The 24,986-nt window shown below is 42.3% G+C and overlaps 1 protein-coding gene across 1 annotated transcript in view; it reads right to left on the reverse strand.

The window, feature by feature from the left end:
* Positions 1-24,986, reverse strand: part of LOC122939488 (double-stranded RNA-specific editase B2-like) — a 110,779-nt gene that overhangs the window by 80,815 nt on the left and 4,978 nt on the right. Inside the window, exons 3-4 of the mRNA XM_044295557.1 lie at positions 23,458-23,609; positions 4,799-4,967 (exon numbers count right to left, since the gene is read on the reverse strand). Coding sequence (XP_044151492.1) covers positions 4,799-4,967; positions 23,458-23,609 — 321 coding nt within the window. The remainder of the gene's footprint in view (positions 1-4,798; positions 4,968-23,457; positions 23,610-24,986) is intronic.

Below are 24,986 nucleotides of genomic sequence, written 5' to 3' on the forward strand. Positions count from 1 at the left end.
GCAACGCTCAAAATTGCTTAAATCACCTTTCTTTCCCATTCTGACATTTAGTTTGGAGTTCAGGAGATTGTCTTGACCAGGACCACAACCCTACATGCATTGAAGCAACTGCCATGTGATTGGTTGACTAGATAATCGCATTATTGAGAAATAGAACAGGTGTTCCTAATAATTCTTTAGGTGAGTGTATGTACCTGCACCAAATTACAATTACACATACAGAATAATAAAAGATAAAATCTCTATGTACCCATCATAAAAGAAAGGCAGCAAACGTCAACATGTTCTTAAAAAAAATAAATGAGACACCGGTGAAAATTCAACCCAGACTGTTCTATATGTAAACAGCTAAAAGCAACAGAACAGTTTGATACGATGCTCTGCAATGTGGGATGGATGGGCTACAGGCAATGTACTAATCTACTAGTGTCCATCAGACTTTAACCAGAATGACATGGAGTTGGTGGAAGTCACCGAGAGGGAAAAAAAAAACAGCCTATGTTCCACATCTGATTTCTTTGGTTTGATCAAATGTCTAAAACAATCAGAAAGGGCTAAAAACATACAAAGCCTGGAAGGACTGTTCTCTGGCTGTCAATGAAGCTTTTCCATGAAGGATTATTTCTCTCTAGCAACTGGATTATAAGAGAAAACTACTTATGATTTGCATAAAACCTTTTATAAATAAGATTTGTTGAGGAAGGAGTAGGACAGCCAAGAGCAAAAAAGAAGCAGTAACCTTACCTGCTTGCCTCATTACCTGTCCCTTAGCTATTAAGAAATTACTAAAACTACTGTATATTCTCATTACAGCCATGGACACATCTACCAGAGGCTTAGCTTGGCTTTCCTTAACCGGGGGGTTTGGTTGTGACCCTTGTAAGCCGGAACCTGGACCAATGCTACGCCAGCCCTGTGCCCCCAGTTGCCCCTGTAACTACTATGGTAGCGGGAAGAATAGATGTGGGGCCATGCAGCTAAATGGGCAAATGGCAGGAAGGTAGTAATGACAAAGCATGATGGAAGGGAAGAGTTAAAAATTTAAAGGGAATCCGTCAGCTCTCGACCCCCTCCCCCTCCGACTAGAGTTAGGGTTATATAGTGTAAGTGGTTCCGAATCCGTTATTTTCATCTTCATACTCTCTTCCATGCTATGCTCCCACAAACCAGCAGTAAAATGCATTGAGAGGACTCTCGAGCTCACACACATAATGGAGAGGACTCAAAGAGGAGTCCTCTCAATGCATTTAACGGCTGGTTTGTGGGAGCACAGCGCTGGAATGCAATTGGGTATGAAGATAAAATGACATAACTCGACTCAGCATCACTTAGGGTACTTTCTCACTAGCGTTTTTGTTTTCTGGTAAGGAGTTCTGTCACAGGAGCTCAATACCAGAAAAAAACTGATCAGTTTTATCCTTATGTATTCTGAATGGAGAGCAATCCGTTGAGGATGCATCAGTTCAGTCCCTCTTAAGTTTTTTGGATGGAGAAAATACTGCAGCATGCTGTAGTTTTCTCTCCGGCCAAAAATACTGATCACTTGCCGGAATGCCGGATCCGGCATTAATTTACATTGCATGTGTATTAGTGTTTTATATTTCATGTGTATTAATTTAATTTACATTGCAAGTGTATTAGTGCCGGATCCGGCATTAAGTGTTCCTTTAAAAGACCTTTAAAAATGCAAAAAAAATAATAATAATACCATGTCCGTTTTTCTGGATGACAACGGAGAGATGGATCTGGTATTTCAATGCATTTGGACAAATGCCATCAGTTTGCGTCCGGATTGCCGAATCCAGCAGGCAGTTCCAGCGACTGAACTGCCTGCCGGAATCCTCTGAAGCAAGTGTGAAAGTACCCTTATACTATACACAACTTACTCTAGTTTGGAGGGTGTTTTGGAGCTAACAGATTCCCTTTAAAGATAACCTGTCACCATAAAAAAAACAATTATGGAAGCGCTCATTAGTACATTTAAAAAAAAATAAAAAAACACTTACCTATCCTGCTCCTGGACGGACGCCGCCTGCAATTTTCTCCCTCCTCAGTCGACTGTGCTCTAAACTGGCGCGCACAGCGTGGGGTCACAGAGCGACCACACGCTGTGCGTGCCAGTTTAGAGCACAGGCGACTGAGGAGGGAGAAAATTGCAGGCGGCGTCCGTGCAGGAGAGGTAAGTGTTTTTTATTTTTATTTTTTAAATGTGGCTGCTGTGGGGGCTAATTGGAGGCATATGGGGACTATGGGGCTAATTGGAGGCATATGGGGGCTATGGGGGCTAATTGGAGGCATATCGGGGGTAATTGAGAGCATATGGGGGCATATGGGGGCAAATAGGAGGAATATGGGGGCTAATTGGAGGCATATGGGGGCTATGGGGGCTAATTGGAGGCATATGGGGCTAGTTAGAGGCATATGGGGGCCAATGATGCATAATGGGGGCTAATGATGCATAATGGGGGCTAATTAGAGACACAATGGGGCTAATTAGACTATTAGAGGCATATGGGGGCTAATGAGGCATATGGGCGCTAATGAGAGGCATAATGGGGGCTAATTGGGCATATGGGAGCTAATTAGGCATATAGGGGCTAATAAGAGGCATAATGTGGGCTAATGAGGCATAATGGCTAATAATGGGGGCTAATGAGGCATAATGGGGGCTAATGAGGTATAATGGGGCTAATGAGGCATAATGGGGCTAATGAGGCATAATGGGGGCTAATAAGAGGAATAATGGGGGCTAATGAGGCATAATGTGGCTAATGAGGCATAATGGGGGCTAATAAGAGGAATAATGGGGGCTAATGAGGCATAAGGGCTTATAATGGGGGCTAATGAGGCATAAGGGCTGATATGGGGGCTAATGAGAGGCATGGGGCTGATATGGGGGTGATAAGAGGCATAATGGGGGCTAATAAGAGGACTAATGGGGGCTAATGAGGCAAAAGGGCTGATATGGGGGCTGATATGAGAGGCATAATGTGTCATCCACAGATGCCCCCATAACAGTGTGTCTTCCACAGATCCACCATACCAGTACGCCTGCGCACTGACGAGAGACAGAAAGAAGGGGAGAGAATCCGCGGAAGCAAGCAGAGGACGGCACAGCAGACTGAATAGCTTCTTTTGTAAGTAAATTGTTTTATTATAAATGTATCCCTGCATACTGCAATTCTCTCGTATTTTGTAATCTTATTTATATATACTTATTTTGTTTTTGCCCCCCCATTTTTGACTGTGGTATCTTTGTGCCCCCCCTATATATTGTTCCTAGAGTCGCCACTGTACACAGATAACAATCACTGATAGAAACACCCACAGGGCACTAGGATTTGGTATGGGGAGCCATGATTACACCCCTGGTTACAGGTCTACAGCTGGGAATTCTGGATGACACCCTGCTGTTTCCATGAGCGTCATTAGTACCTTATTCCAAAGCTCTATTGGGGAAATAAATCCTTGAGGGTGATAATCCGACATTATGATCATGATTTGATTGTTGGGATACAAAGTGGTGACATAGAAGGGGTTTGGGTATATCTTGGGTTTATCGCTAACAAGTTCTGAACTATAGTAAATATACCATTTAGAAAAATGGGTAGTTAAATCACATGTTTTTGACCAGCACTGAAGAGTAAGAATGAACCACTGTCCTTTGGCAAAATCTTATTGAATTGATTATGGTCAATAATCTAATATATTGTAATGGAGAAAGTGTCTAAAGTGAGTCTCAGTTTCCTGCAGTTGCCCTCAGACCCAGTTAAAGGGGTATTCTAGCCAAATAAAAATGGCTTGCAGTGGTAAACAAATGTTGTTAAAAAATATCGAGCCTATACTCCCCTCACTGATCCTCTGCTACTGCTGTTTTGACAGTGCACGGTTCCCCGCTGTGCTCCACTATCCTGACAAGGTAGGAAATGGCTGGGAATGCTCCTCAACCAATCACTGGATGGGGTGGGTCTTGGCTACAGCCAGTGATTGGCTGTGAACCATTAACAGTCATTTCCTGGCATATTGGGACGTCAGCGCTGTTGGGACCTGGATACAGTTGTAACAGCATTGGCAGGGTATCAGTGAGATGAATATAAAATGTACTGAGCTATCATAACAAGAGATGTCTACTTTTTTAAACTTTTTGCATTCCACAACAAACTTTTTTTTTATTAGGCTGGAATACCTCTTTACTATGATTCACTTACCTATATAGTATCTAGGACAATTGAAAGTAACTGGTGGTTTGCCATGCAGTAGTAGTATTGCCTGTCAGCATGGCGTCATGTATCACTCAAACATCTAACAATGTACCATATCTATGCTGCACACAAACAATTCCAAATAAATGCAATCACAGATGACTTATAAGATGAGATCCTTCAGAGATCACACAAGGAAGCAAGAGAAGAAACAATCGTTCATGACTGAATAGAACCTGTTGCAAGATGTGACTTGTCTCAACAAGGTCATCTTTGAGCTACATTTTATGGGGAGATCCTGTAAAAGATGGAGTTTCTTGTTACAAATATAAGAATAACATAAAGTTTGCGCAATCTTGTGAAGATCCAGTATGGTCATTGCTATGGAAAAAAAAGTTCTGGTAGCAATCCTGGTGTCCAGAGAAAATAGTCCTGGGATAGAGTACTGATCAGATCTTCTGAGATCTTCGATATGTGTTAGAACATGACATTGGTGATGTTCATGATCTTAGACTATCACTGGTTTCCAACTTGCCATAGATACTAATGATTAAAAAAAAATCAAGCTAAAAAAGCAGTTAATCACATGTAATTACCTGGTCAGTTTGTCTGTACAAGACATTGTGACTAGCTGCTCTCCCGATAATACACCGTCCCATGTCTGTACGGCAGGCCGAGTCCTCACTGGAATCGTTCCTTCTCCAGACTCTATCTTTGTACGAAGATGACCTCGAAACTTCCTCATTATGTGCTTGCACTTGTTCACTGATAAGAAAAGAAAATATATTCATGATTTATTTATTCATAACAACTGACTCATGGTAAAACAGAAAGCTATAACATTTTGCAATGTACTTCATCATTTATAATATCCCTGCTTGCTTTCATGGAATAGGAGCATGCTTCTGTTTATCCAGATGCTGAAAACAATGACTTTTCTACAACTGTATACTGTCTGTGAGCTAAGCAAGCAGTTCTCCTAACTCATACATTACACCTGTGCTCATACATTGTAGCAAACTCTGCATCCCCCGTTTTCCATACGAAGCTTTATTTTCATTCATACCGATTTTTTCTAGGCGGATTTACCATTGATTCCATTCCATGCAGAAACTGCAGCAGATCAACCACATGTGGATTAGTCCCATCGAAGGGGGAAATCAGCATGCAGACCCACTGCAATTCAAAGTACAACTCTATGGCAGAGATCCAAGGGTCGGGCTTAGATTTTTGCTCAGGATGTCATATTTCTCCACAAGGCTATTACTTAGTGTGGACATAGTTTGATGAAGCTGATGTATTTAGTAAATTTTCATATGTCCATTTTCAGTTGCTATTTTTTCTTCATACAAACAATATAAAACTTAAAAAAGTTGTAGAATGAATGCTACATTCTTAGAAAGTAGACACTGAAAACAATAAAAACATCTAAGAAACAGATAAGTGTTCCCTATTAATACTTTGTGCCCACATAGATTCCTTTCCATATTATTTATTAGGGCAATTTAGATATAATGATAGCCAGAGCCTCTTGGTGGGACTAGCCAACAGGGTTGGACTGGCCCACCACTTTACCAGAGGATCCTCCAGTGGCCCAAACTCTGACAATAATGGACCCCTACTAAAACAGGGCCCTTAAAGTCCTATAAGCACAGAGAGTGGGCTCTCAGAATCATTTCCTCTGGTGGGTCCAAGGAACTGCCGGCCAACAGAGGCACAGAATCTCCCAGCAGTCCATGCAGAAGAAATTCAGACCTATGCCAACAGTAAGTAATGACAGTAAAATTGTTGGGCCATGGGAGGCCACTCCCCTGCCACCTAGCCCCACCCATTTCGAAAAGAGTTGTGAGAAATTAAAAAAGGCAAATGATAGTGCAAATATAGCGTGCAACATAATTTGCATATTTTTAAGACCACCAAAAGTTGATTTGTCTTCCCCAAAGTTCTTGGAGAAAACAGCCACAAGATTGAAAGGCTATGTACACCTTTGGAGGCAATTTTTGTTTATGATTGCATTTGACTTATTTTTGGCTAAAAATCATATTTTCAATTGGTCTTTATTAAAAATATTGAGCCATTCTGTCACAAAGGGTTAACTGCTTTTCTAACTGTGTGACTGATACTTTCACTTTCACTTTGTTCCGGTCATCTAATAAACCTTATCTCTAAATTACTAAGTCATAAACACTTATTTAAGACACATTCTTATCAGTAAGATAAGAACTGAGCTATAATGAGTGTTTAGGAGGTCAGAGAGCAGAAATAAGTAGTCCGTCTGCTCCAGGTCTGACGGAAAAGACAGAAAATTCAAAGGGTGCTACTAGAGCATCTCAGCTATGTACTGAAAAAAAAAGGATTCCATCTTTTTAATAAAGACCAATTGAAAAAATTATTTTTAGCTCAAAATAAGTACAATGCAATAATTAAAAAACATTTCCCCCAAAGGTGTACATAGCCTTTAATGTAAAAACCAGACTTCAACAGCAAATACCCCTACTGGCAGGGGCAGATTAAGTGCATGATAGGCCCGGGGCTGTTTACCCAATTCGCCCCCCTTCATTTTAGTGTTTTTTCTGTATGAAGAGGCTGCGGTGCTTTGTAAGCGCCAAAGTCTCTTCCTAGGCCATAAGACATCGTTCACATGGTCTAGGTGCAGCTCAGTCCCATCTGAGTGATTGGGTCTAAGTTGCAGTACCAAGCACCATGCTATCAAATGAACAGCGCTGTGCTTGGTAAGGAGCAAAGAGGCTGCGGAGCTCACTGGGACATTGCGGTCTCCTCAAACAGCTGATTGGTAGGGGTGCCAGGAGTCGGACCCCCACCATCTCATAACTCTGAGGACAGATTTCATAGGTGTTACCTGCAGTCCTATGTAACACCCCACATAACAGTGAACTATTGTGTTATGTTGGATATAGGACTGCATGGAACATCTACTACATTATTTGTACACAGAAAGTTATCACTGTTATCTGGGCTGTTACATAGGACTGCAGGTGACAAATAAAAAATTTAGTTGCCAAATTTAAAATACATATGACTATAATAAAAAAAGACTTTGAGGAGAAGATGAGACGCAGGTCACAGTAGTGAGCCAGCTCTACATATAGGACCTTCTCTTTCCTCTTCTCCGTTTGACCCAGAACGCCATGACAAATTCTTTCAGCCGCATCTCGTCTCTACAGAGTTTGTTACACAGACTTGTTACAGTTCTCATAATTGGGGATATATATCAAACTGGTGTAAAGTATAATCAGATCCCACCTTTCATTTTCCAAAGGAGCTGTGAAAAATGAAAGGTGAAATCTGTTGCTATGGGTAACTAACCCAGTTCTACTTTACATCAGTTTGATAAATTACCCCAAAGGTCCCTATAGTGTCCACAGCAATTATAATGTCCCCTACAGTGCCCCCAGTAATAATAACACCCTATATTGTGCTCCAGGTAATAATGCCTGTATAGTGTCCCCCCAAAACATTTCCCCTAATAGAAATGCCCCCATACTGCCCCATATAGTAATTTCCCCCACCCTATCCCCATACAGTAATTTCCCCCCCACTGCCCCATATAGTAATTTCCCCCCACTGCTCCTATATAGTAATTTCCCCCACACTGCTCCATATAGTAATTTCCCCCACACTGCCCCCATACAGTAATTTCCCCCACACTGCCCCCATACAGTAATTTCCCCCACACTGCCCCATATAGTAATTTCCCCCACACTGGCCCGATATAGTAATTTCCCCCAGACTGCCCCATATATAGTAATTTCCCCCAGACTGCCCCATATAGTAATTTCCCTCAGACTGACCCATATAGTAATTTCCCCCAGACTGCCCCATATAGTAATTCCCTCCACACTGCCCCGATATAGTAATTTCCTCCACACTGCCCTCATATAGTAATTTCCCCCACACTGCCCCATATAGTAATTTCTCCCACACTGCCCCCATATAGTAATTTCCCCATACTGCCCCCATATAGTAATTCCATCCACACTGCCCCATATAGTAATTCCCTCCACACTGCCCCATATAGTAATTCCCTCCACACTGCCCCATATAGTAATTCCCCCCACACTGCCCTCATATAGTAATTTCCCCCACACTGCCCCATATAGTAATTTCCCCCACACTGCCCCATAGAAGAATTTCCCCCACACTGCCCCATAGAAGAATTTCCCCCACACTGCCTTCATATAGTAATTTCCCCCACACTGCCCCATATAGTAATTTCCCCCACACTGCCCTCATATAGTAATTTCCCCCACACTGCCCCATAGAGGAATTTCCTCCACACTGCCCCATAGAGGAATTTCCCCCACACTGCCCCATAGAGGAATTTCCCCCACACTGCCTTCATATAGTAATTTCCCCCACACTGCCCCATATAGTAATTTCCCCTACACTGCCCTCATATAGTAATTTTCCCCACACTGCCCCATAGAGGAATTTCCCCCACACTGCCCCATAGAGGAATTTCCCCCACACTGCCTTCATATAGTAATTTCCCCCACACTGCCTTCATATAGTAATTTCCCCCACACTGCCCCATATAGTAATTTCCCCCACACTGCTCCACACCGTCATTTCTTCCACACTGCCTTCCATGTAGTAATTCCCCCCACAAAGTAATTTGCCCTGCACACTGCCCCTATCAAGTAATAACCCCACACACTACCCCCCATTAGATAATTTGCCTTGACACTGCCCTTCATTAAGTAATTTGCCCTGACACTGCCATCCATATAGTAATTTGCCCCGACACTGCCATCCATTAAGTTATTTGCCCGACACTGCCATCCATATAGTAATTTGCCCCCACACTGCCATCAATTAAGTAATTTGCCCCGACACTGCCATCCATATAGTAATTTTCCCCCACACTGCCCTTTATTAAATAATTTGCCCTCCACACTGCCCCCATTAGATAATTTCCCCCGACACTGCCATCCATTAAGTAATTTGCCCCCCACACTGCCCCCACAGTATTAATTTCTCCACACTGTCCCCACAGTATTCATTTCTCCACACTGCCCTCACAGTATTTATTTCCCCCACACTAGTAATTTTCCCCCACGTAGTAGTTTGCCCCCTACTGTCCCTTCAGTAATGTCCCCCAAAGTTGGCAGTTGGCACACAAAAAATAAAAAAAATAAAAGCTAATACTTACCTGTGTCCCAGTCGGCGCTCACTCGTAGATGGTCACGTCATCACGCCCGCCTGTTCCAGGGATTTTACTACCGCATAGGCTTCAGGCCTACTAGGCCAGAAGCCTATGGCAGTGATCGGCGGACGGCGACGGGGCAGGGAATTATGCGCTGCCGTGCCCCATCGTAGTTTGTGGGCGTTAGGCCCCCCAGCGATGCTGGACCCGGGGCTACCGACCCAAACGCCCCAATCATAATCCCACACTGCCTACTGGGGGAGAGAGCTTTTACCAAGTGCAGACATGAAGAACATTTAATCACTTTATCATCGTAAAAAAAATTCTGTGACCCAATTTTCCTTCAAGTTTAAACTGCAGAAATTACAGCAACTGGAATTGTGATATGTTTTTGCGGCGTCCATTGTACTGGATTGAAATTGTTTTCCTTTTTTTGCTCTTTGTTCGAGTGGCCTCTGAATGTTCATCTAAATAATACCTCAATTTAAAACTATGAAATGAGTCATGAAAATTGTGGCAGCGAAGTTGTATGTTTTATTGTAATTACCGCATCAAATCCGTGTCAGAATATAATTTCCTCTGCTTCTTTTTAGGTGTTTAAACTACAAAGCAGCAAGCAACTATATTACAATAATGTATTCTAAGGAACACTTTTAACCATCCAGACATAATAATGGACTCTCTATTAGGCCTCTTGCACACGAACACGGTCCCCAATGCACGGGCAACGTCTGTGCGACGGCCGGGACGGATCGAGACCCATTCAACTTGAATGGGTCCGTGATCAGTTCGCACCGCAAAAAAATAGAACAAGTTCTATTTTTTTGCAAGTTCTATTGTTTTTCCGCATGTCTGTGATTGTGGACCCATTCAAATGACACACGGGCCGGTACCTGTGTATTGCGGACCCGCCGTATGCAGGCCGCAATGTGGCCACGGGCACACAACGTTCGTGTGCAAGAGGCCTTACTAGGACCAAAAAGCAAGAGGTCTTTAAAAATTCTGGACCTGACACCTCTCCTCCCTATTCCCTCCCCATCCAATTTAGTCATGGACATTGGTATTACTGTACATGGCTTTCAAAGAATAAAAAGGTGCGGTGCTTCCTTTGAGGCTGCTCTTTCCTTGTACGCTGCTTAATCCCTTTGAGACCAGGACAATATTAATTTCTTCTTTTATGTTTTTCCTCCCAGTCTTCAATGAGATGTAACGATTTAACTTTTCCATTTGCATAGCTATGTGACGGCTTGTTTTTGCAGGAAAAGTAGTATTTTTTTATTGGCATCATTTCATTTACCATATCTTGAACTGAAACATTTTTTTTATTTTGTTGTGAAATTGGAAAAAAAACATGTGGCAAATGACATGAAGACCTTATTATGTAGGTCAGTACGATTACATCTATGCCAATTTATATTATTTTTATTTTGTTTTAATAAACAACCTTTGAAAAAAAATCTATTTTTTTTGTCACCCATAACTTTTTTATATTTATGTTTACAAGGTGGTGGAGGTTTTTGTGGTACATACTGTATGACTTTTTTTAACTTTTTTTTTTCAAATTTTTTTGGAGGTAGGGGCCAGGTGACCAAAACTGATCACCCCCACCAGCCTTTCTCACATTCACAGCCACAACTTTTTTTTTTTTTTTTGCATCATTCCATGTTTCCATATCATACATAATTTCTATAAACTTTTATTATGGGTTAAATGAAAGAAGAAAAAAAAAAACAGATGCATAATTATTTATTAACACTGTTTACGATCACCATAAATAATGTGTCAACTATTGTAGGGGTAGGTTATTATGATTACAGGGATACCAAATACTGTTTTCTGATATTTAATAGTAAGTATGTTACTAAGGCCTCATGCACACGACCGTTGTTTCATTCCGTGTCCGTTGTTCCATTTTTCGTGATTTAATGCGGACCCATTGACTTTCAATGGGTCTGTTGAAAACTCAGCTAATGCACAGTTTGTCATCCGCGTCCGTGATCCGTGGTTTCAGCCCGTCAAAAAAATATAACCTGTCCTATTTTTTTCTTGGAAAACGATTTGCGGACCCATTCAAGTCTATGGGTCCGTGAAAAAACACGGAGGCACACAAGATTGTCCGCGTCCGTTTTTGCATGGCAATCTTGACTTAGACTTTTTTTTACTTTCCTTCATGTCTGAATGATCCTCCAAAAATAAAGGAAGTCACACGGAAACAAAAACGGAAATGGATCACGGAACAACAGAACCCCATTTTGCGGAACGGAACACAACAACGGTCGTGTGCATGTGGCCTTACAGAAACACATTTTTTTGTAATTGGTTTTTGCTCCATTATTTTTTTTATGTAACATTAACTTTGCAGAAAAAAAAAAAATTTACTTTCCAGCTTTTCTTTTACTGAACAAGAACAGCTGGAAACATCCTATTTTCCTGCTTCTTTACGGGTTTCTCTTAAGAGTTGAATCCCAGACCTTCTGCATGGCAGGCATAATGTTTACCACTACACTATAGAACTACAGTATATTACTGTGAGGGTTGGATTTTCTGTGCTTAAAGCTGCTAAACATTTCTTACTATTTGATATACCTGCGCAGAAAACAGTAATATTATTTAGTTCACCACTACACTATAGAACCAAACCTTTACAAACATAGGATTTTTTTGTGCCTAAAAAACTACTACATAGTACTACTGCTGTCTTCACATCTATATTGATAAATAGTACGTCTGTGTAGTAGCTTTTAGGCACAGAAGGTCACCACATAGTAATGGAGAAGATCTGGGGGACAATTTGCAATAGAGACCTGTATAATAATTTCTTTAGTAAATGCGTTAAACAGGAAAATGTAACTTTTAGCTTTTCTTTTACCATAAAAGAAAAGATGGAAAGTAAAAGTGCCTAAAAAGCTACTAAGCAGTAATAATATTTATTTAATATTATGCCTGTAAAAAAAATAGTAATACTGTATAATCTTAAAATGAAGGTCTATAGTGTAGCAGTAAACTTACTGCCTGCCATTCAGCAGGTATGAGATTCCGTTTCCACTTGACGCCAGTAAAATAATTTAGTAAATGTCTTTGTACTTAGAGAGGGCCCCTCCCCTCCCCATATTGAATGGAAGGTTCATTACGGTTGATTCACATGGGCATGTTCAGTCTGGGAAACGGAGTCTGTGTGTCGGCCGCATTTCCTGGACTGACCCAAGCTCGCCTGACTAACGGACTGTATCATAGTGTTTTATGATACAATCAGTGCCTATCTGATTGAAGGTCTATTGTACTGTACCTCATCATTGGAATACAGTACAATAGATCCATAATCATATAGGAACCAACTGACTATCGTGAAACATTATGATGCAGTTGGTTCGGATCAGGGGAGAGGATGTCAGTCTGAGAGATGCAGCCAATAGATGGACCATGTTTGCCACATGGTCGTGTGAATCAGCCCTTATAGTCACTGCCCTGAAGGGAATACTAATAAGGCTGAGCCTATGGGGCTCCTGACTACAGTTCTGTCTGTACTGCCCCGATGGCAGCCCTATTCTATGTTGTTGTAATGTGGAGGTCTTTTTTTCTTTCTTTCCATGCATAAGTGCAAGTTTAGTTTGTATAATTTTGTTGATTTTGGTGCTTGAAGAAAAAAACAGGTACAGATGAAACAAGAAGACATGATGTGGACACTGGAGTCAACTTTTAGATAGATCCTATTCCCAACCAATATTGCAATTGATCCAATGAAAGAAATACAAGATGAACTACAGTATATCAAAAGTAAGACTTTTGCATCCCTGGGGCCTCAACTGGTTATTATTCTTTTTAGTATACAAACTGGCAGGACAAGAGTCCCCCATTCTCCACATAGGTGAAGAATGATTCCAAGATTAGTGAACACACACTAGTCGATTTGTACTCTGTAACCATGGAAACAGAAGAGCTGTAGACTGAAAATGTCAGGTGATTTATTTAAATAAAAATTATTATATGCAATACATTTTTAGAATTATTATTTTTTTCTAAACAGTATTAGTTGGCCCGTCTCACACATTGGTGGCATATTGCAAGGATATGCCACCAATAATAGATAGGTGCAGGCAGGGCCGGTTTTAGACAAAATGTGGCCCTGGGCGGAATTAAAAGCAGGGCCCCAAATTCTAAAGTACTGTCACATTTATTCACTTGATGCAAGGGGAGAAGTCACCGCCGTGGCCCACGATTGGTTGCAGGCAGCGTCAAAATGGATGATGACATCCAGGGACCTGAGCAGAGGTCGGAGAGCACAGGAGCCGAGAGCCAGTGTCAGGAAGCAGGTAAGGCCCAGTTCACACTTCAGTTGTTTGGTCAGTTATTTCCATCAGTTATTGTGAGCCCAAACCAGTAGTGAAGCCGACACAGAGATAAGGTTTAATGGAAGGATTTCTTCCTGTTCTGTGTTTTTGACCCACACCTGGTTTTGGCTCACTATAACTGATGTAAACTAGAAAATCTAAAATTTCTGGGGAAATTGTGTGAAGTGTTCTTGCCTCCACCATTAGTCTACAACTGGAGTGGGCGGAGTAACTGGGTGGAGTGGCTTGAGTAACTGTTGTGTGGTTGGAGTGGCTGGAGTAACTGTGGAAAGGCTGGACTGGGCAGAGTAACTTTATGGAGTGGGCAGAGTAACTGTGTGGAGTGTTTGGAGTGAGTAAAGAAAGTAAACATTACACTAACCAATTGATTGATCAAATTTAACCCCTTCCCGACATATGACATACTATTACGTCATGGAAGCCACTGCGTTCCTGCAATTTGACGTAATAGTACGTCATCGTGATCGGGCGGGCACCGGAGCGGTGCATGTGCAATCAATGCAGGGGCCCGGCAGTCCCTGGTAGCCGGGCCCCTGCTGTATCCGCCGGCATCGCTGTAAAAGCCAAAGATTAACCCCTTATATGCCGAGGTCCGTGCTGACCGCGACATAGAAGGGATTTTGTCGGGTGAGGGAACACATCGAGTCCCCGTGCTGCTGTGGCAGGGACTCAATCTGTCAGAAGGCAGCCCGATACCGCGCAGAGACTGCCAAATGCCTTACACGGCATCGGGAAATGTCTTCTACGGGTGCCCAGGAGATCCAGCCTCAGGCTGGGTCTCCTAGGAAACCTGTTTGTGTACTACTCACTGTTGTACACGAACAGGCAATGCATTACAATACAGATGTATTATTGCAGAGGGGATCAGACCCCTAGAAGTGAACATCAGAAATAAAGTAAAGAATAAAAAGTAAAAAAAAATGTTTTTAATAAAATTAATTTAGTAATAAAGTAAAAAAAATGAAAAATAAACGCCCCTTTCCCCTCATTTTATAATAAAAAACTGAAAAAAAACCCCATAAAACACACATATTAGGTATCGCCGTGTCCGTAATGACCGGCTCTTCAAATATATCACATGATCCATCCTGTCCGATAAACACCATTAAAAAAAGGCATTTGTCACCTTACATCACAAAAAGTGCAACACCAAGCGATTAAAAAAGGCATGTGTCCCAGAAAATGGTAACAATAAAACCGTAACCTCATCCCGCAAAAAATGAGCCCTTACATGAGACAATCGCCCATAAAATATAAAAACTATAGCTCTCAGAACATGGAGACTCTAAAACCTAATTTTTTGTTTCAAAAATGCTATTATTGTGCTAAAGTGAAATACATAAACAAAAATATACATATTAGGTATCGCCACGTCCGTAACAACCAGCTCTATAAAATTATCACATGACCTAACCACTCAGATGAACACCGTAAAAACCAAAAATAAAAACGGTGTAAAAAATTTTTGGGGGTCACATTACATCACAAAAATTGCAACAGCAAGTGATCAAAAAGGCGGATGCTCCCCAAAATAGTACCAATCAAACTTTCTCCTCATCCCGCAAAAAATTAGAACCTACCTAAGAGAATCGGTCAAAAAAAAAAACTATCACTCTCAGACAATGGAGACACTAAAATATGATTATTTTTTGCTTCAAAACTGCTATTATTGTGCTAAAGTGAAATAAATAAATAAAGCATACATATTAGGTATCGCCACATCCGTAACAACCATCTCTATAAAAATATCACATGACCTAACCCCTCAGGTGAACAACGTAAAAAAATGTAAATAAAAACTGTGTAAAAAAAAGCCATTTTTGTCAACTTACATCATAAAAATTGCAACAGAAAACCATCAAAAAGGCATACACCCCCCGAAATAGTACGAATCAAACTATCACCTCATCCTGCAAAAAATTAGACCTTACCTAAGACAATCAAAAAAAAGCTCTGGCTCTCAGACTATGGATACACTGAAATATCATTATTTCAGTTTTAAAAATGCTATTATTGTGTAAAACTTAAATAAATAAGAAAAAGTAGACATATTAGGTATTGCCACATCCGTAACGATCTGCTCTATAAAAAAGTCACATGACCTAATCCCTTAGGTAAACGGGGTAAAAATAAATTAATAAAAACTGCGCCAAAACAACAAATTTATGGGTCACCTTGCCCGATAAAGTGTAATGATGAATGATCCAAAAATCATATGTACCCAAAAATGGTACCAATAAAAATGTCAACTCTTCCTTCAAAAAACAAGCTCCTGCACTGCCTGATCGGCAGAAAAATAAAAAAAAATAGGGCGTTCAGAAAATGGAGGTACACAAACCAAATTTTTGTTTTAAAAAATTCTTTATTATGTAAATCGGAAACAAACATCATAGAAAGTAGACATATTTGATATCATTGCGTCCGAAACAACCTGCTCTATAAAAATAGTGCATGATCTAACCTGTCAGAAAAATAAAAAATAAAAACTGTGCCAAAACATAAATTTTTTGGTTACCTTGCCTCACAAAAAACGTAATGTAGAGCAATTAAAAATCATATGTACCCCAAAATAGTACCATCAAAACTGGCACCTTATCCTGTAGTTTCCAAAATGTGGTCACTTTTTTGAGTTTCTACTGTAGGGGTGCATCACGGGGGCTTCAACTGGGTCATGGCATCTAAAAACCACTTCAGCTAAATCTGCCTTCCAAAAACCATATGGCGTTCCTTTCCTACTGCACCCTGCCGTGTGACCATACAGTAGTTTACAACCACATGTGGGGTGTTTCTGTAAACCACAGAATATGAGTAATAAAGATTGAGTTTTGTTTTGCTATTAACCCTTGCTTTGCTACTGGAAAAAATTGATTAAAATGTAAAATCTGCCAAAAAAGTGAAATTCTGAAATTTCCATTAATTCTTATGAAACACCTAAAGGGTTAACAAAGTTTGTCAAATCAGTTTTGTATACCTTGAGGGGTGTAGTTTCTAAAATGGGGTCATTTTTGGGTGGTTTCTATTATGTAAGCCTCACAAAGTGAGTTCAGACCTGAACTGGTCCTTAAAAAGTGGGTTTTTGAAATTTTCTGAAAAAATTCAAGATTTGCTTGCAAACTTCTAAGCCTTTTAACGTCCCCCAAAAAATAAAATTTCATTTTCAAAATGATCCAAACATGAATTAGACATATGGGAAATGTAAAGTAATAATTATTATATGAGGTATCACTATCTATTATAAAAGTAGAGAAATTGAAATTAGAAAATTTGGGAATTTTTCAAAATTTTGGGTAAATTTGGGATTAAAAAAAAATAAAGGTGAAATATATTGACTCAAATTTATGACTATCATGAAGTACAATGTGTCACGAGAAAACAAACTCAGAAGGGCTTGGATAAGTAAAAGTGTTCCAAAGCTATTACCACATAAAGTGACACATGTCAGATTTTCAAAAAATGGCCTGGGCAGCAGAGTGAACACTGGCCCGGGGTAGAAGGGGTTTAAAAAGTGCACATGGCAATCTTAATAGAGTGAGAAATGCATTTCAACTTTTATTTATTTATATAGCACATTTAATTGCAATGTTGTTGCCCAAAGTGCTTCACAGTTACATTTAAACATACATTTATAAAAACACTAGCAGCCGATTTGTGTAGGTGGGCTTAAAAATGAGGGAGTATTGGCAGTTTAGAAATCATGTCAGTTTTTCAGCTCACACTCTAGCTTTTGTCACTCTGGTGGCTGCTCACACACCTGGGTTTCTATAGCACTCTCACTCTACGGCAAGGGCAGAGAAGAGTGGTTAAAAACAAACTGCTCAATTTGCTCACTTCATTGGCGGTTGCCATCTTCAAACGGCTGTAGTTAAAAAATTATAAATCCTACACCCAAGAGCTTTATATTGTGAGAATCACAAGACCCAGACATACATTTTGATGCATAGTATGTCTCTGAAATATTAAAAATGAAGGCACAGTCGCAGTCTAGAAATTGCCCTTCAAATTTGAGGTGGCTAGAGTGGAGTTTCAATGAATGTCAATGGACGGCATGAGTTGCAAACAAATGGTCATATTGTGAAAACTATCAGGACTATTGCAGCAGGGATAGCTGAACATTTTGATATAAGATTTGTGTAGGTGGGCTTGAAAATGAGGGAGTGGTGGCAGTTTAGAAATCATGTCCTGATTTTTCAGCTCACACTCTAGCTTTTGTCAGCTCCCACTCTAGTTTTGAACATTCCGCCATTCATTCCTATGGGACCAATTTCGCCACAAAAATGCCGATATTTCGTGAACCATTCGGCGAAGCGTTCCACAAAGTAATAGTACCCCAATCGGGAACAATCTGCACGTTTCGGTATATTACTGTCTATGTAGTGTAAAAATTTTGGGAGAAGTCAGGGTGGTAAATTTGGCTATAATAATAAGAATATATATGTGAGATAACAGTAAGTGGTCTTGCCATGCAAGAACACTTAATAACTGAAGTGTGAACTCAGCCTAAGGGCTCATGCAGACGGCCGTTGCTCGTCTGCAATATATGGGCACCGACCGTGTGCTCACATATCACAGATGCGGACCCATTCACTTGAATGGGTCTGCAATCCAGGAGGAGCAGTGTGGAACGGAGGCACAGAACCTCACGGAAGCACTGTGGAGTACTTCCATGGGGTTTCTCTCTGTGCCTCCACACCGCAAAAAAATAGAACATGTTCTATTTTTTTTTTTGCGGTGCGGACAGATCACAGACCCATTCAAGTTGATGGTGCCCGTGCAGTGGGGACTGCAAACTGCGGTCCACAATGCACGGAACGGCCAGGACAAGTTTGTGTGCATGAGCCCTAAGTGTGCTTCCCTTAGCAAGTTTGCCCAGGAGGCCTGCTTAAAGCCTCATGCAGACGTCCGTAGAACACGGTCCGTGAGATACCGGACTGGCATCCTGCTTAGTGCAGGAGCGCACGGCATCATTGGTTGCTATGAAGCCGTGCGCTTCGTGCCGCTGCCGCAGTACAGTAATACACGCGTATAAATCATACCAGTGTATTACTGCACTGCGGTGGCGGCACGAAGTGCACGGTGTCATAGCAACCAATGACATTGTGTGCTTCTGCACTAAGCAGGATGCCAGTCCGGTATCTCACGGACAGTGTTCCATGGACATCTGCATGAGGCTTAACCCTGTTAAATAATCAGAAAACACCTGAAAACAGTCACTGTTAGGCTACTTTCACACTAGCGTTCGGGCGGATCCGTTCTGAACGGATCCGCTCATATTAATGCAGACGGAGGCTCCGTTCAGTACGGATCCGTCTGCATTAATAACTTTAAAAAAATTCGCAAGTGCGCAAGTGCGAAAGTAGCCTGCGCGGATCCGTTCAGACTTTCAATGTAAAGTCAATGGGGACGGATCCGCTTGAAGATTGAGCCACATTGTGGCATCTTCAAACGGATCCGTCCCCATTGACTTACATTGAAAGTCTGGACGGATCCGCACAGATCCGCACGCCTCCGAACGGCCAGGCGGACACCCGAACGCTGCAAGCAGCGTTCAGCTGTCCGCCTGTCCGTGCGGAGGCGAGCGGAGCGGAGGCTGAACGCCGCCAGACTGATGCAGTCTGAGCGGATCCGCCTCCATTCAGACTGCATCAGGGCTGGACGGCTGCGTTCGGGTCCGCTCGTGAGCTCCTTCAAACGGAGCTCACGAACGGAAACCCGAACGCTAGTGTGAAAGTAGCCTTACCAGTGCTCTGTATATAGAGACAGCAGAGACATGTAGATTATTTGTTCTTTGCATTCGAAGTAAAAAAGTAAATAAATAGAAAGAAATCAGATTTTTTTTATGCAAGTAAAAATAAAAAAAATAAAAAATAAAATAAAAGGATTTCTTTAGTTACCCAAACACTCAATGGCATTGAGTGTTGGGTGAATAAAGGAATCCACTTGTTTCGCTGAAGTCAGAATGCAGCCTTTCTTCCATAATTTTAGATAGATAGACAGACAGAGAGACAGATAGATAGGGGATAGATGGACCAGCTGCCTCGTGTGCCTATCCTCCTCAACAGGTAGCGACCTGGTGTTCCCTTTAGGAAGGTCTATCCCCACCATCAGGGGTACTGTGAAGATCCAGGGGTTCACTTATACAACGCCCTTAGAGGAGGTAGGACACGTGGCACAGTGAACCCGCTGGTTTGTGACAAGGCAATTTATAGCCAGTCTAAGGCCCCTTTCACACGGGCGAGATTTCCGCGCGGGTGCGATGCGTGAGTTGAACGCATTGCACCCGCACTGAATCCTGACCCATTCATTTCTATGGGGCTGTTCACATGAGCGGTAATTTTCACGCATCACTTATGCGTTGCGTGAAAATCGCAGCATGTTCTATATTCAGCGTTTTTCACGTAACGCAGGCCCCATAGAAATGAATGGGGTTGCGTGAAAATCGCAAGCATCCGCAAGCAAGTGCGGATGCGGTGCGATTTCCACGCATGGGTTCTAGGTGAGTGGTGACAGTCTATTCACTGTATTATTTTCCCTTATAACATGGTTATAAGGGAAAATAATAGCATTCTGAATACAGAATGCATAGTATAATAGTGCTGGGAGTAGGGCTGCAACGATTAATCGATGTAATCGATTATATTCGATAACTGGATTCGTTGTCGACGAATCCAGTTATCGAATAATCGCCGATTCGTTGCTATGCGGGCGGGCGGGTGGTCGCTGCATCTTTATTTTACCTTTTTACAATGACGCTCCTGTAACAGCCAGGCAGAGCGGACGGCGGCGTTACGTCACTCACTCACGTGACGCGCCTGCTCCGCCTCCTTCATTCATGAGGTGGGCGGAGCAGGTGCGTCACGTGAGTGAGTGACGTTGCGCCGCCGTCCGCTCTGCCTGGCTGTTACAGGAGCGTCATTGTAAAAAGGTAAAATAAAGATGCAGTGATTAGTCCGACTTATAAGCATCGGGGCCGGGGCTGTTATGGGGAGGGGGGAGGATCTGTCTATGGCACTGCTATGGGGAGGGGGGTCTGTGTATAGCACTGCTATGGGGAGGGGGATCTGTGCACTGTTATGGGGAAAGGGATCTGTGCACTGTTATGCCCATAACAGTGCACATATCCCCCTCTCCATAACAGCGCCACCCACAGATCCCCCTCTCCATAACTGCGCCGCCCACAGATCCCCCTCTCCATAACTGCGCCGCCCACAGATCCCCCTCTCCATAACTGCGCCGCCCACAGATCCCCCTCTCCATAACTGCGCCGCCCACAGATCCCCCTCTCCATAACTGCGCCGTCCACAGATCCCCCATAATAGTGTCGCCCACAGATCCCCCATAAGTGTCGCCCACAGATCCCCCATAATAGTGTCGCCCACAGATCCCCCATAATAGTGTCGCCCACAGATCCCCCATAATAGTGTCGCCCACAGATCCCCCATAATAGTGTCGCCCACAGATCCCCCATAATAGTGTCGCCCACAGATCCCCCATAATAGTGTCGCCCACAGATCCCCCATAATAGTGTCGCCCACAGATCCCCCATAATAGTGTCGCCCACAGATCCCCCATAATAGTGTCGCCCACAGATCCCCCATAATAGTGTCGCCCACAATTTGTTTTAATATGGCCTTTGAACATAATTTTTCAAGTAAGATCATATAAACCTCTGTTTTGTAATTTTGTCGTTTTTCCCGATTAATCGATTAATCGAAGAAATTAATCGGCAACTAATCGATTATTCAAATAATCGTTAGCTGCAGCCCTAGCTGGGAGGGTTAAAAAAAATAAAAAAGTTAACTCACCTTATCCCCATGATCGCCTAGTTCCCGGTCGGTCTGTTCTTTAGCTGTGGCTAAAGGACCTGTGGTGATGTCAGATCACATGCTCCATCACCACGGTGATGGACCATGTGATTGGAGCATGTGATCTGACATCACCAAAGGTCATTCAGCCCACAGCTAAAGAACAGACCGGGATCTACACGATCATGGGGATAAGGTGAGTTAACTTTTTTATTTTTTTTAACCCTTCCAGCGCTATTATACTAAGCATTCTGTATTCAGAATGCTATTATTTTCCCTTATAACCATGTTATAAGGGAAAATAATACAATCTTCAGAACATCAATCCCAAGCCCGAACTTCTGTGAAGAAGTTCGGGTTTGGGTACCAAACATGCGCGATTTTTCTCACGCGAGTGCAAAACGCATTACAATGTTTTGCACTCGCGCGGAAAAATCGCGGGTGTTTCCGCAACGCACCCGCACATTTTTCCGCAACGCCCGTGTGAAACCAGCCTAAGTCTTAGGCCTGTATTACACCAGCAGATTATCTGACCAATTTCTGTCCAATCAGACCAATAGTTGGTGTGTATAACAAAAAGATCTGTGTGTGTAAACAGCCATCTGACCATTGGTTCGAAAACCTGTCAGATAATCTGTTGGTGTAATACAGCCCTAAATGCACTTATATTCAGAGAACTGGATAATTAGTGAAGCTCTATGTGCACATTAATACTATATACACAGGCTGACCATATGTTGAGAAATTTAGAAATGTTGAATTTTTCAGTAATAAAATCAGCTGGATGGCCGAAATAGCTCTCAGCAGCCGGAGGGGACTGATATTGTGCATGTAAATGGTAATCAGTGGAGCGCTTCTTTCACTGCACATGTGGATTCAGAGTAAAGGTACAGATAAGGCAAAGGAAAATGCAATCAAAAGAAAATCTGTTTGCCTGGAATAAGCATATAAAGAACAATTAGGTGTATGGGAAGGCAAACATTTCCGTTTGTTTCAGTGGTCTGACTTACGTAAGAAATATGCAAATATCTGAGATTTCAGGGCGTATGCACACGGCAGTGTAGTCTATGCACATTTTCTAGGCGGATTGTTGTGTTGTTTATGCTGCATTTCCATACCATATACATGAGAGTTCAACCTTTTCCATCATATGCACCGTTTGCATGTATCGGTATAGTATCACATCATTGCTGTTTGTTTCTTAAACTTCTTAAAGGGGGTTTCTGGGATTTTTAACTGATAAACTATTTGGCTGGTTGAGAAGGCACTGGCACTCACAATAGCGTTGCGGCCTTCTCTCAGCTTTGCCTAGATCATGTGACGTCACATTCATTGGTCACATTGCCTAGGCACAGCTCAGCCACATTGAATTGAATGGGTACTGGGTGTCCCCGATCAGATACCAATGAACTATGCAGAGGATAGGTCATTGGTAAAAAATCCCAGAAAACACTTTTAACATGTGTAGGCAAAACTAGCATTGTTTGGTTTCATTAAACAAAACATTATGAATTTTTTTTTGTATAAAACTGAGAATATGCAAATGTAACTCTGTGTCAAAGACTTCTCACCTAGCCAACCGTACCCTCTGTACGAACGGGCACTATAACCGGAAACAGCTGGCAACCGATGGCTCCCTTTTTTCTTTCGGAGAAGAAGGCTTTTAGTCTGGCTAATATCCTTAGACATGTTGATAGGTCTGCTAAAGGGTCAGACATTGACTATAGTGTAGCTAGCCCAAGTAGACGGCACTATGGAGAAGGCTTTCTTTCTTTTGGAAGAAAGCTAATGTGCTTATTGTTTTTTCTTGGAGCATTGTATGACCTATAAGACTCCGTATGCCATTTCTAGCCCTCTCCAGAGGGACAAATAGCACCTCCAAGACCTACTGACCCAAAAATTGAGAAAATGTATGTATGTTGGAAACCAAAACTTACAATTAGATGTTATCTCATAGGGAGAGTTGATCCGAGCATCTCCACATGGCGATGTGCTAACATACAGATGGAATAAGACGCTGTCCTTCAGTCGGAAGCCTCCTTCTTTTAACCGGATGAAAACAGATCTCTCCCAGTCACTTCTGTGCTTGCTGCATAGAGACAGGACATCTTTTATTACAGTGAAAGGAGGACATGACTCCTGTCATTACTGTAGATAATGCTCTGGATGGCAGCAGGTGACCATGTCATAAAAATATAATAAATCTGTTAAAAATATAACTCTGCAAACAGTTCATTATTGGGATTATATATATATTCCTTTATTGTGACATCCAATAATAATCCCGAAATGATAATAATCTGTCACAAAACTACTGGACAATATTACATTTCACAAGGGCAGAGGAAGGACCAGAGGCAGTCAATAGAGCATTTATCTGGTAATTAGGCTACATTCACTTCTCTGTTCGGTAAATCCAGCAGGGGAGCATAGTACAGGAGTTACCGTATCTGGCATAGCCAGACATCGCTGGATCCCCATTGACTATAATGGGATCCAGTGACCACTGCATGCAGCAGTATTATTCTGGCACCTGTTTGATCCTTGCTGGATCCCATTATAGTAAATAAGCATTTTGCAATGCCTGGCGATGTCCAGCTATGCTGAATATGGTAACTCTGTACCCGTAGCCTTAGGCCAGGTTCACATCACCGTTTAGTTTTCCGTTCTTCTGATCCATCAGGACAATAGAACCCCCCCCAAAAACAAACAAAAAAAAACAAACAGATCCTTTATTTTGTCAGTTCCATTGTTTTAAATGGGAGAAAAAGTCCTGGCAGGAGGAATCAACAGAACGGAAAACTAAATAGTGTTGTGACCCCGACCTTAGTTGTACAGATATGAAATTTTAAAATAACTACCCTTAACCCCTTAAGGACACATGACGTATCGGTACGGCATGTTTCCCGAGTCCTTAAGGACACATGACGTACCGGTACGTCATGTGTTGTTCCGATCACTGCCGTGCGGCCGGCTGTGATCGGAACAAGGTGCCTGCTCAAATCATTGAGCAGGCACCTCGGCTAAATGCGCGGGGGGGTCCCGTGACCCCCCCATGTCCGCGATCGCAACAAACCGCAGGTCAATTCAGACCTGCGGTTTGTTGCGCTTTCTGCAGTTTCTGATCGCTGCGGTCCCTGACCGCGGCGATCAGAAACTTTAGTGTGGCGAAAATATATATTTATCACCCCCCCCTGCACCTCTGAATGATTTTAGCCCGGTGGGAGGTGCAGGGGGGGGTGTTGCGGGCGGTGGGGGCGGTGCGGGAGGCGGGCGGTGCGGCAGGCGGGATCGCGATCCCCCGCCCGCCTCCTATTGCGTAATCGTTGGTGTACAGTGGGTATACCAGGGTGCCAGCACATTGCTGGCACCCTGGTATAAACGGCTGACATCGGTGATGCGATGTCAGCCGTTTAACCCTTTCCATACAGCGGTCCGTACGGACCGCTGTATGGAAAAAGTTAAC

This window comes from Bufo gargarizans, chromosome 5, assembly GCF_014858855.1.
Source record: "Bufo gargarizans isolate SCDJY-AF-19 chromosome 5, ASM1485885v1, whole genome shotgun sequence".
NCBI classification, from domain to species: domain Eukaryota; kingdom Metazoa; phylum Chordata; class Amphibia; order Anura; family Bufonidae; genus Bufo; species Bufo gargarizans.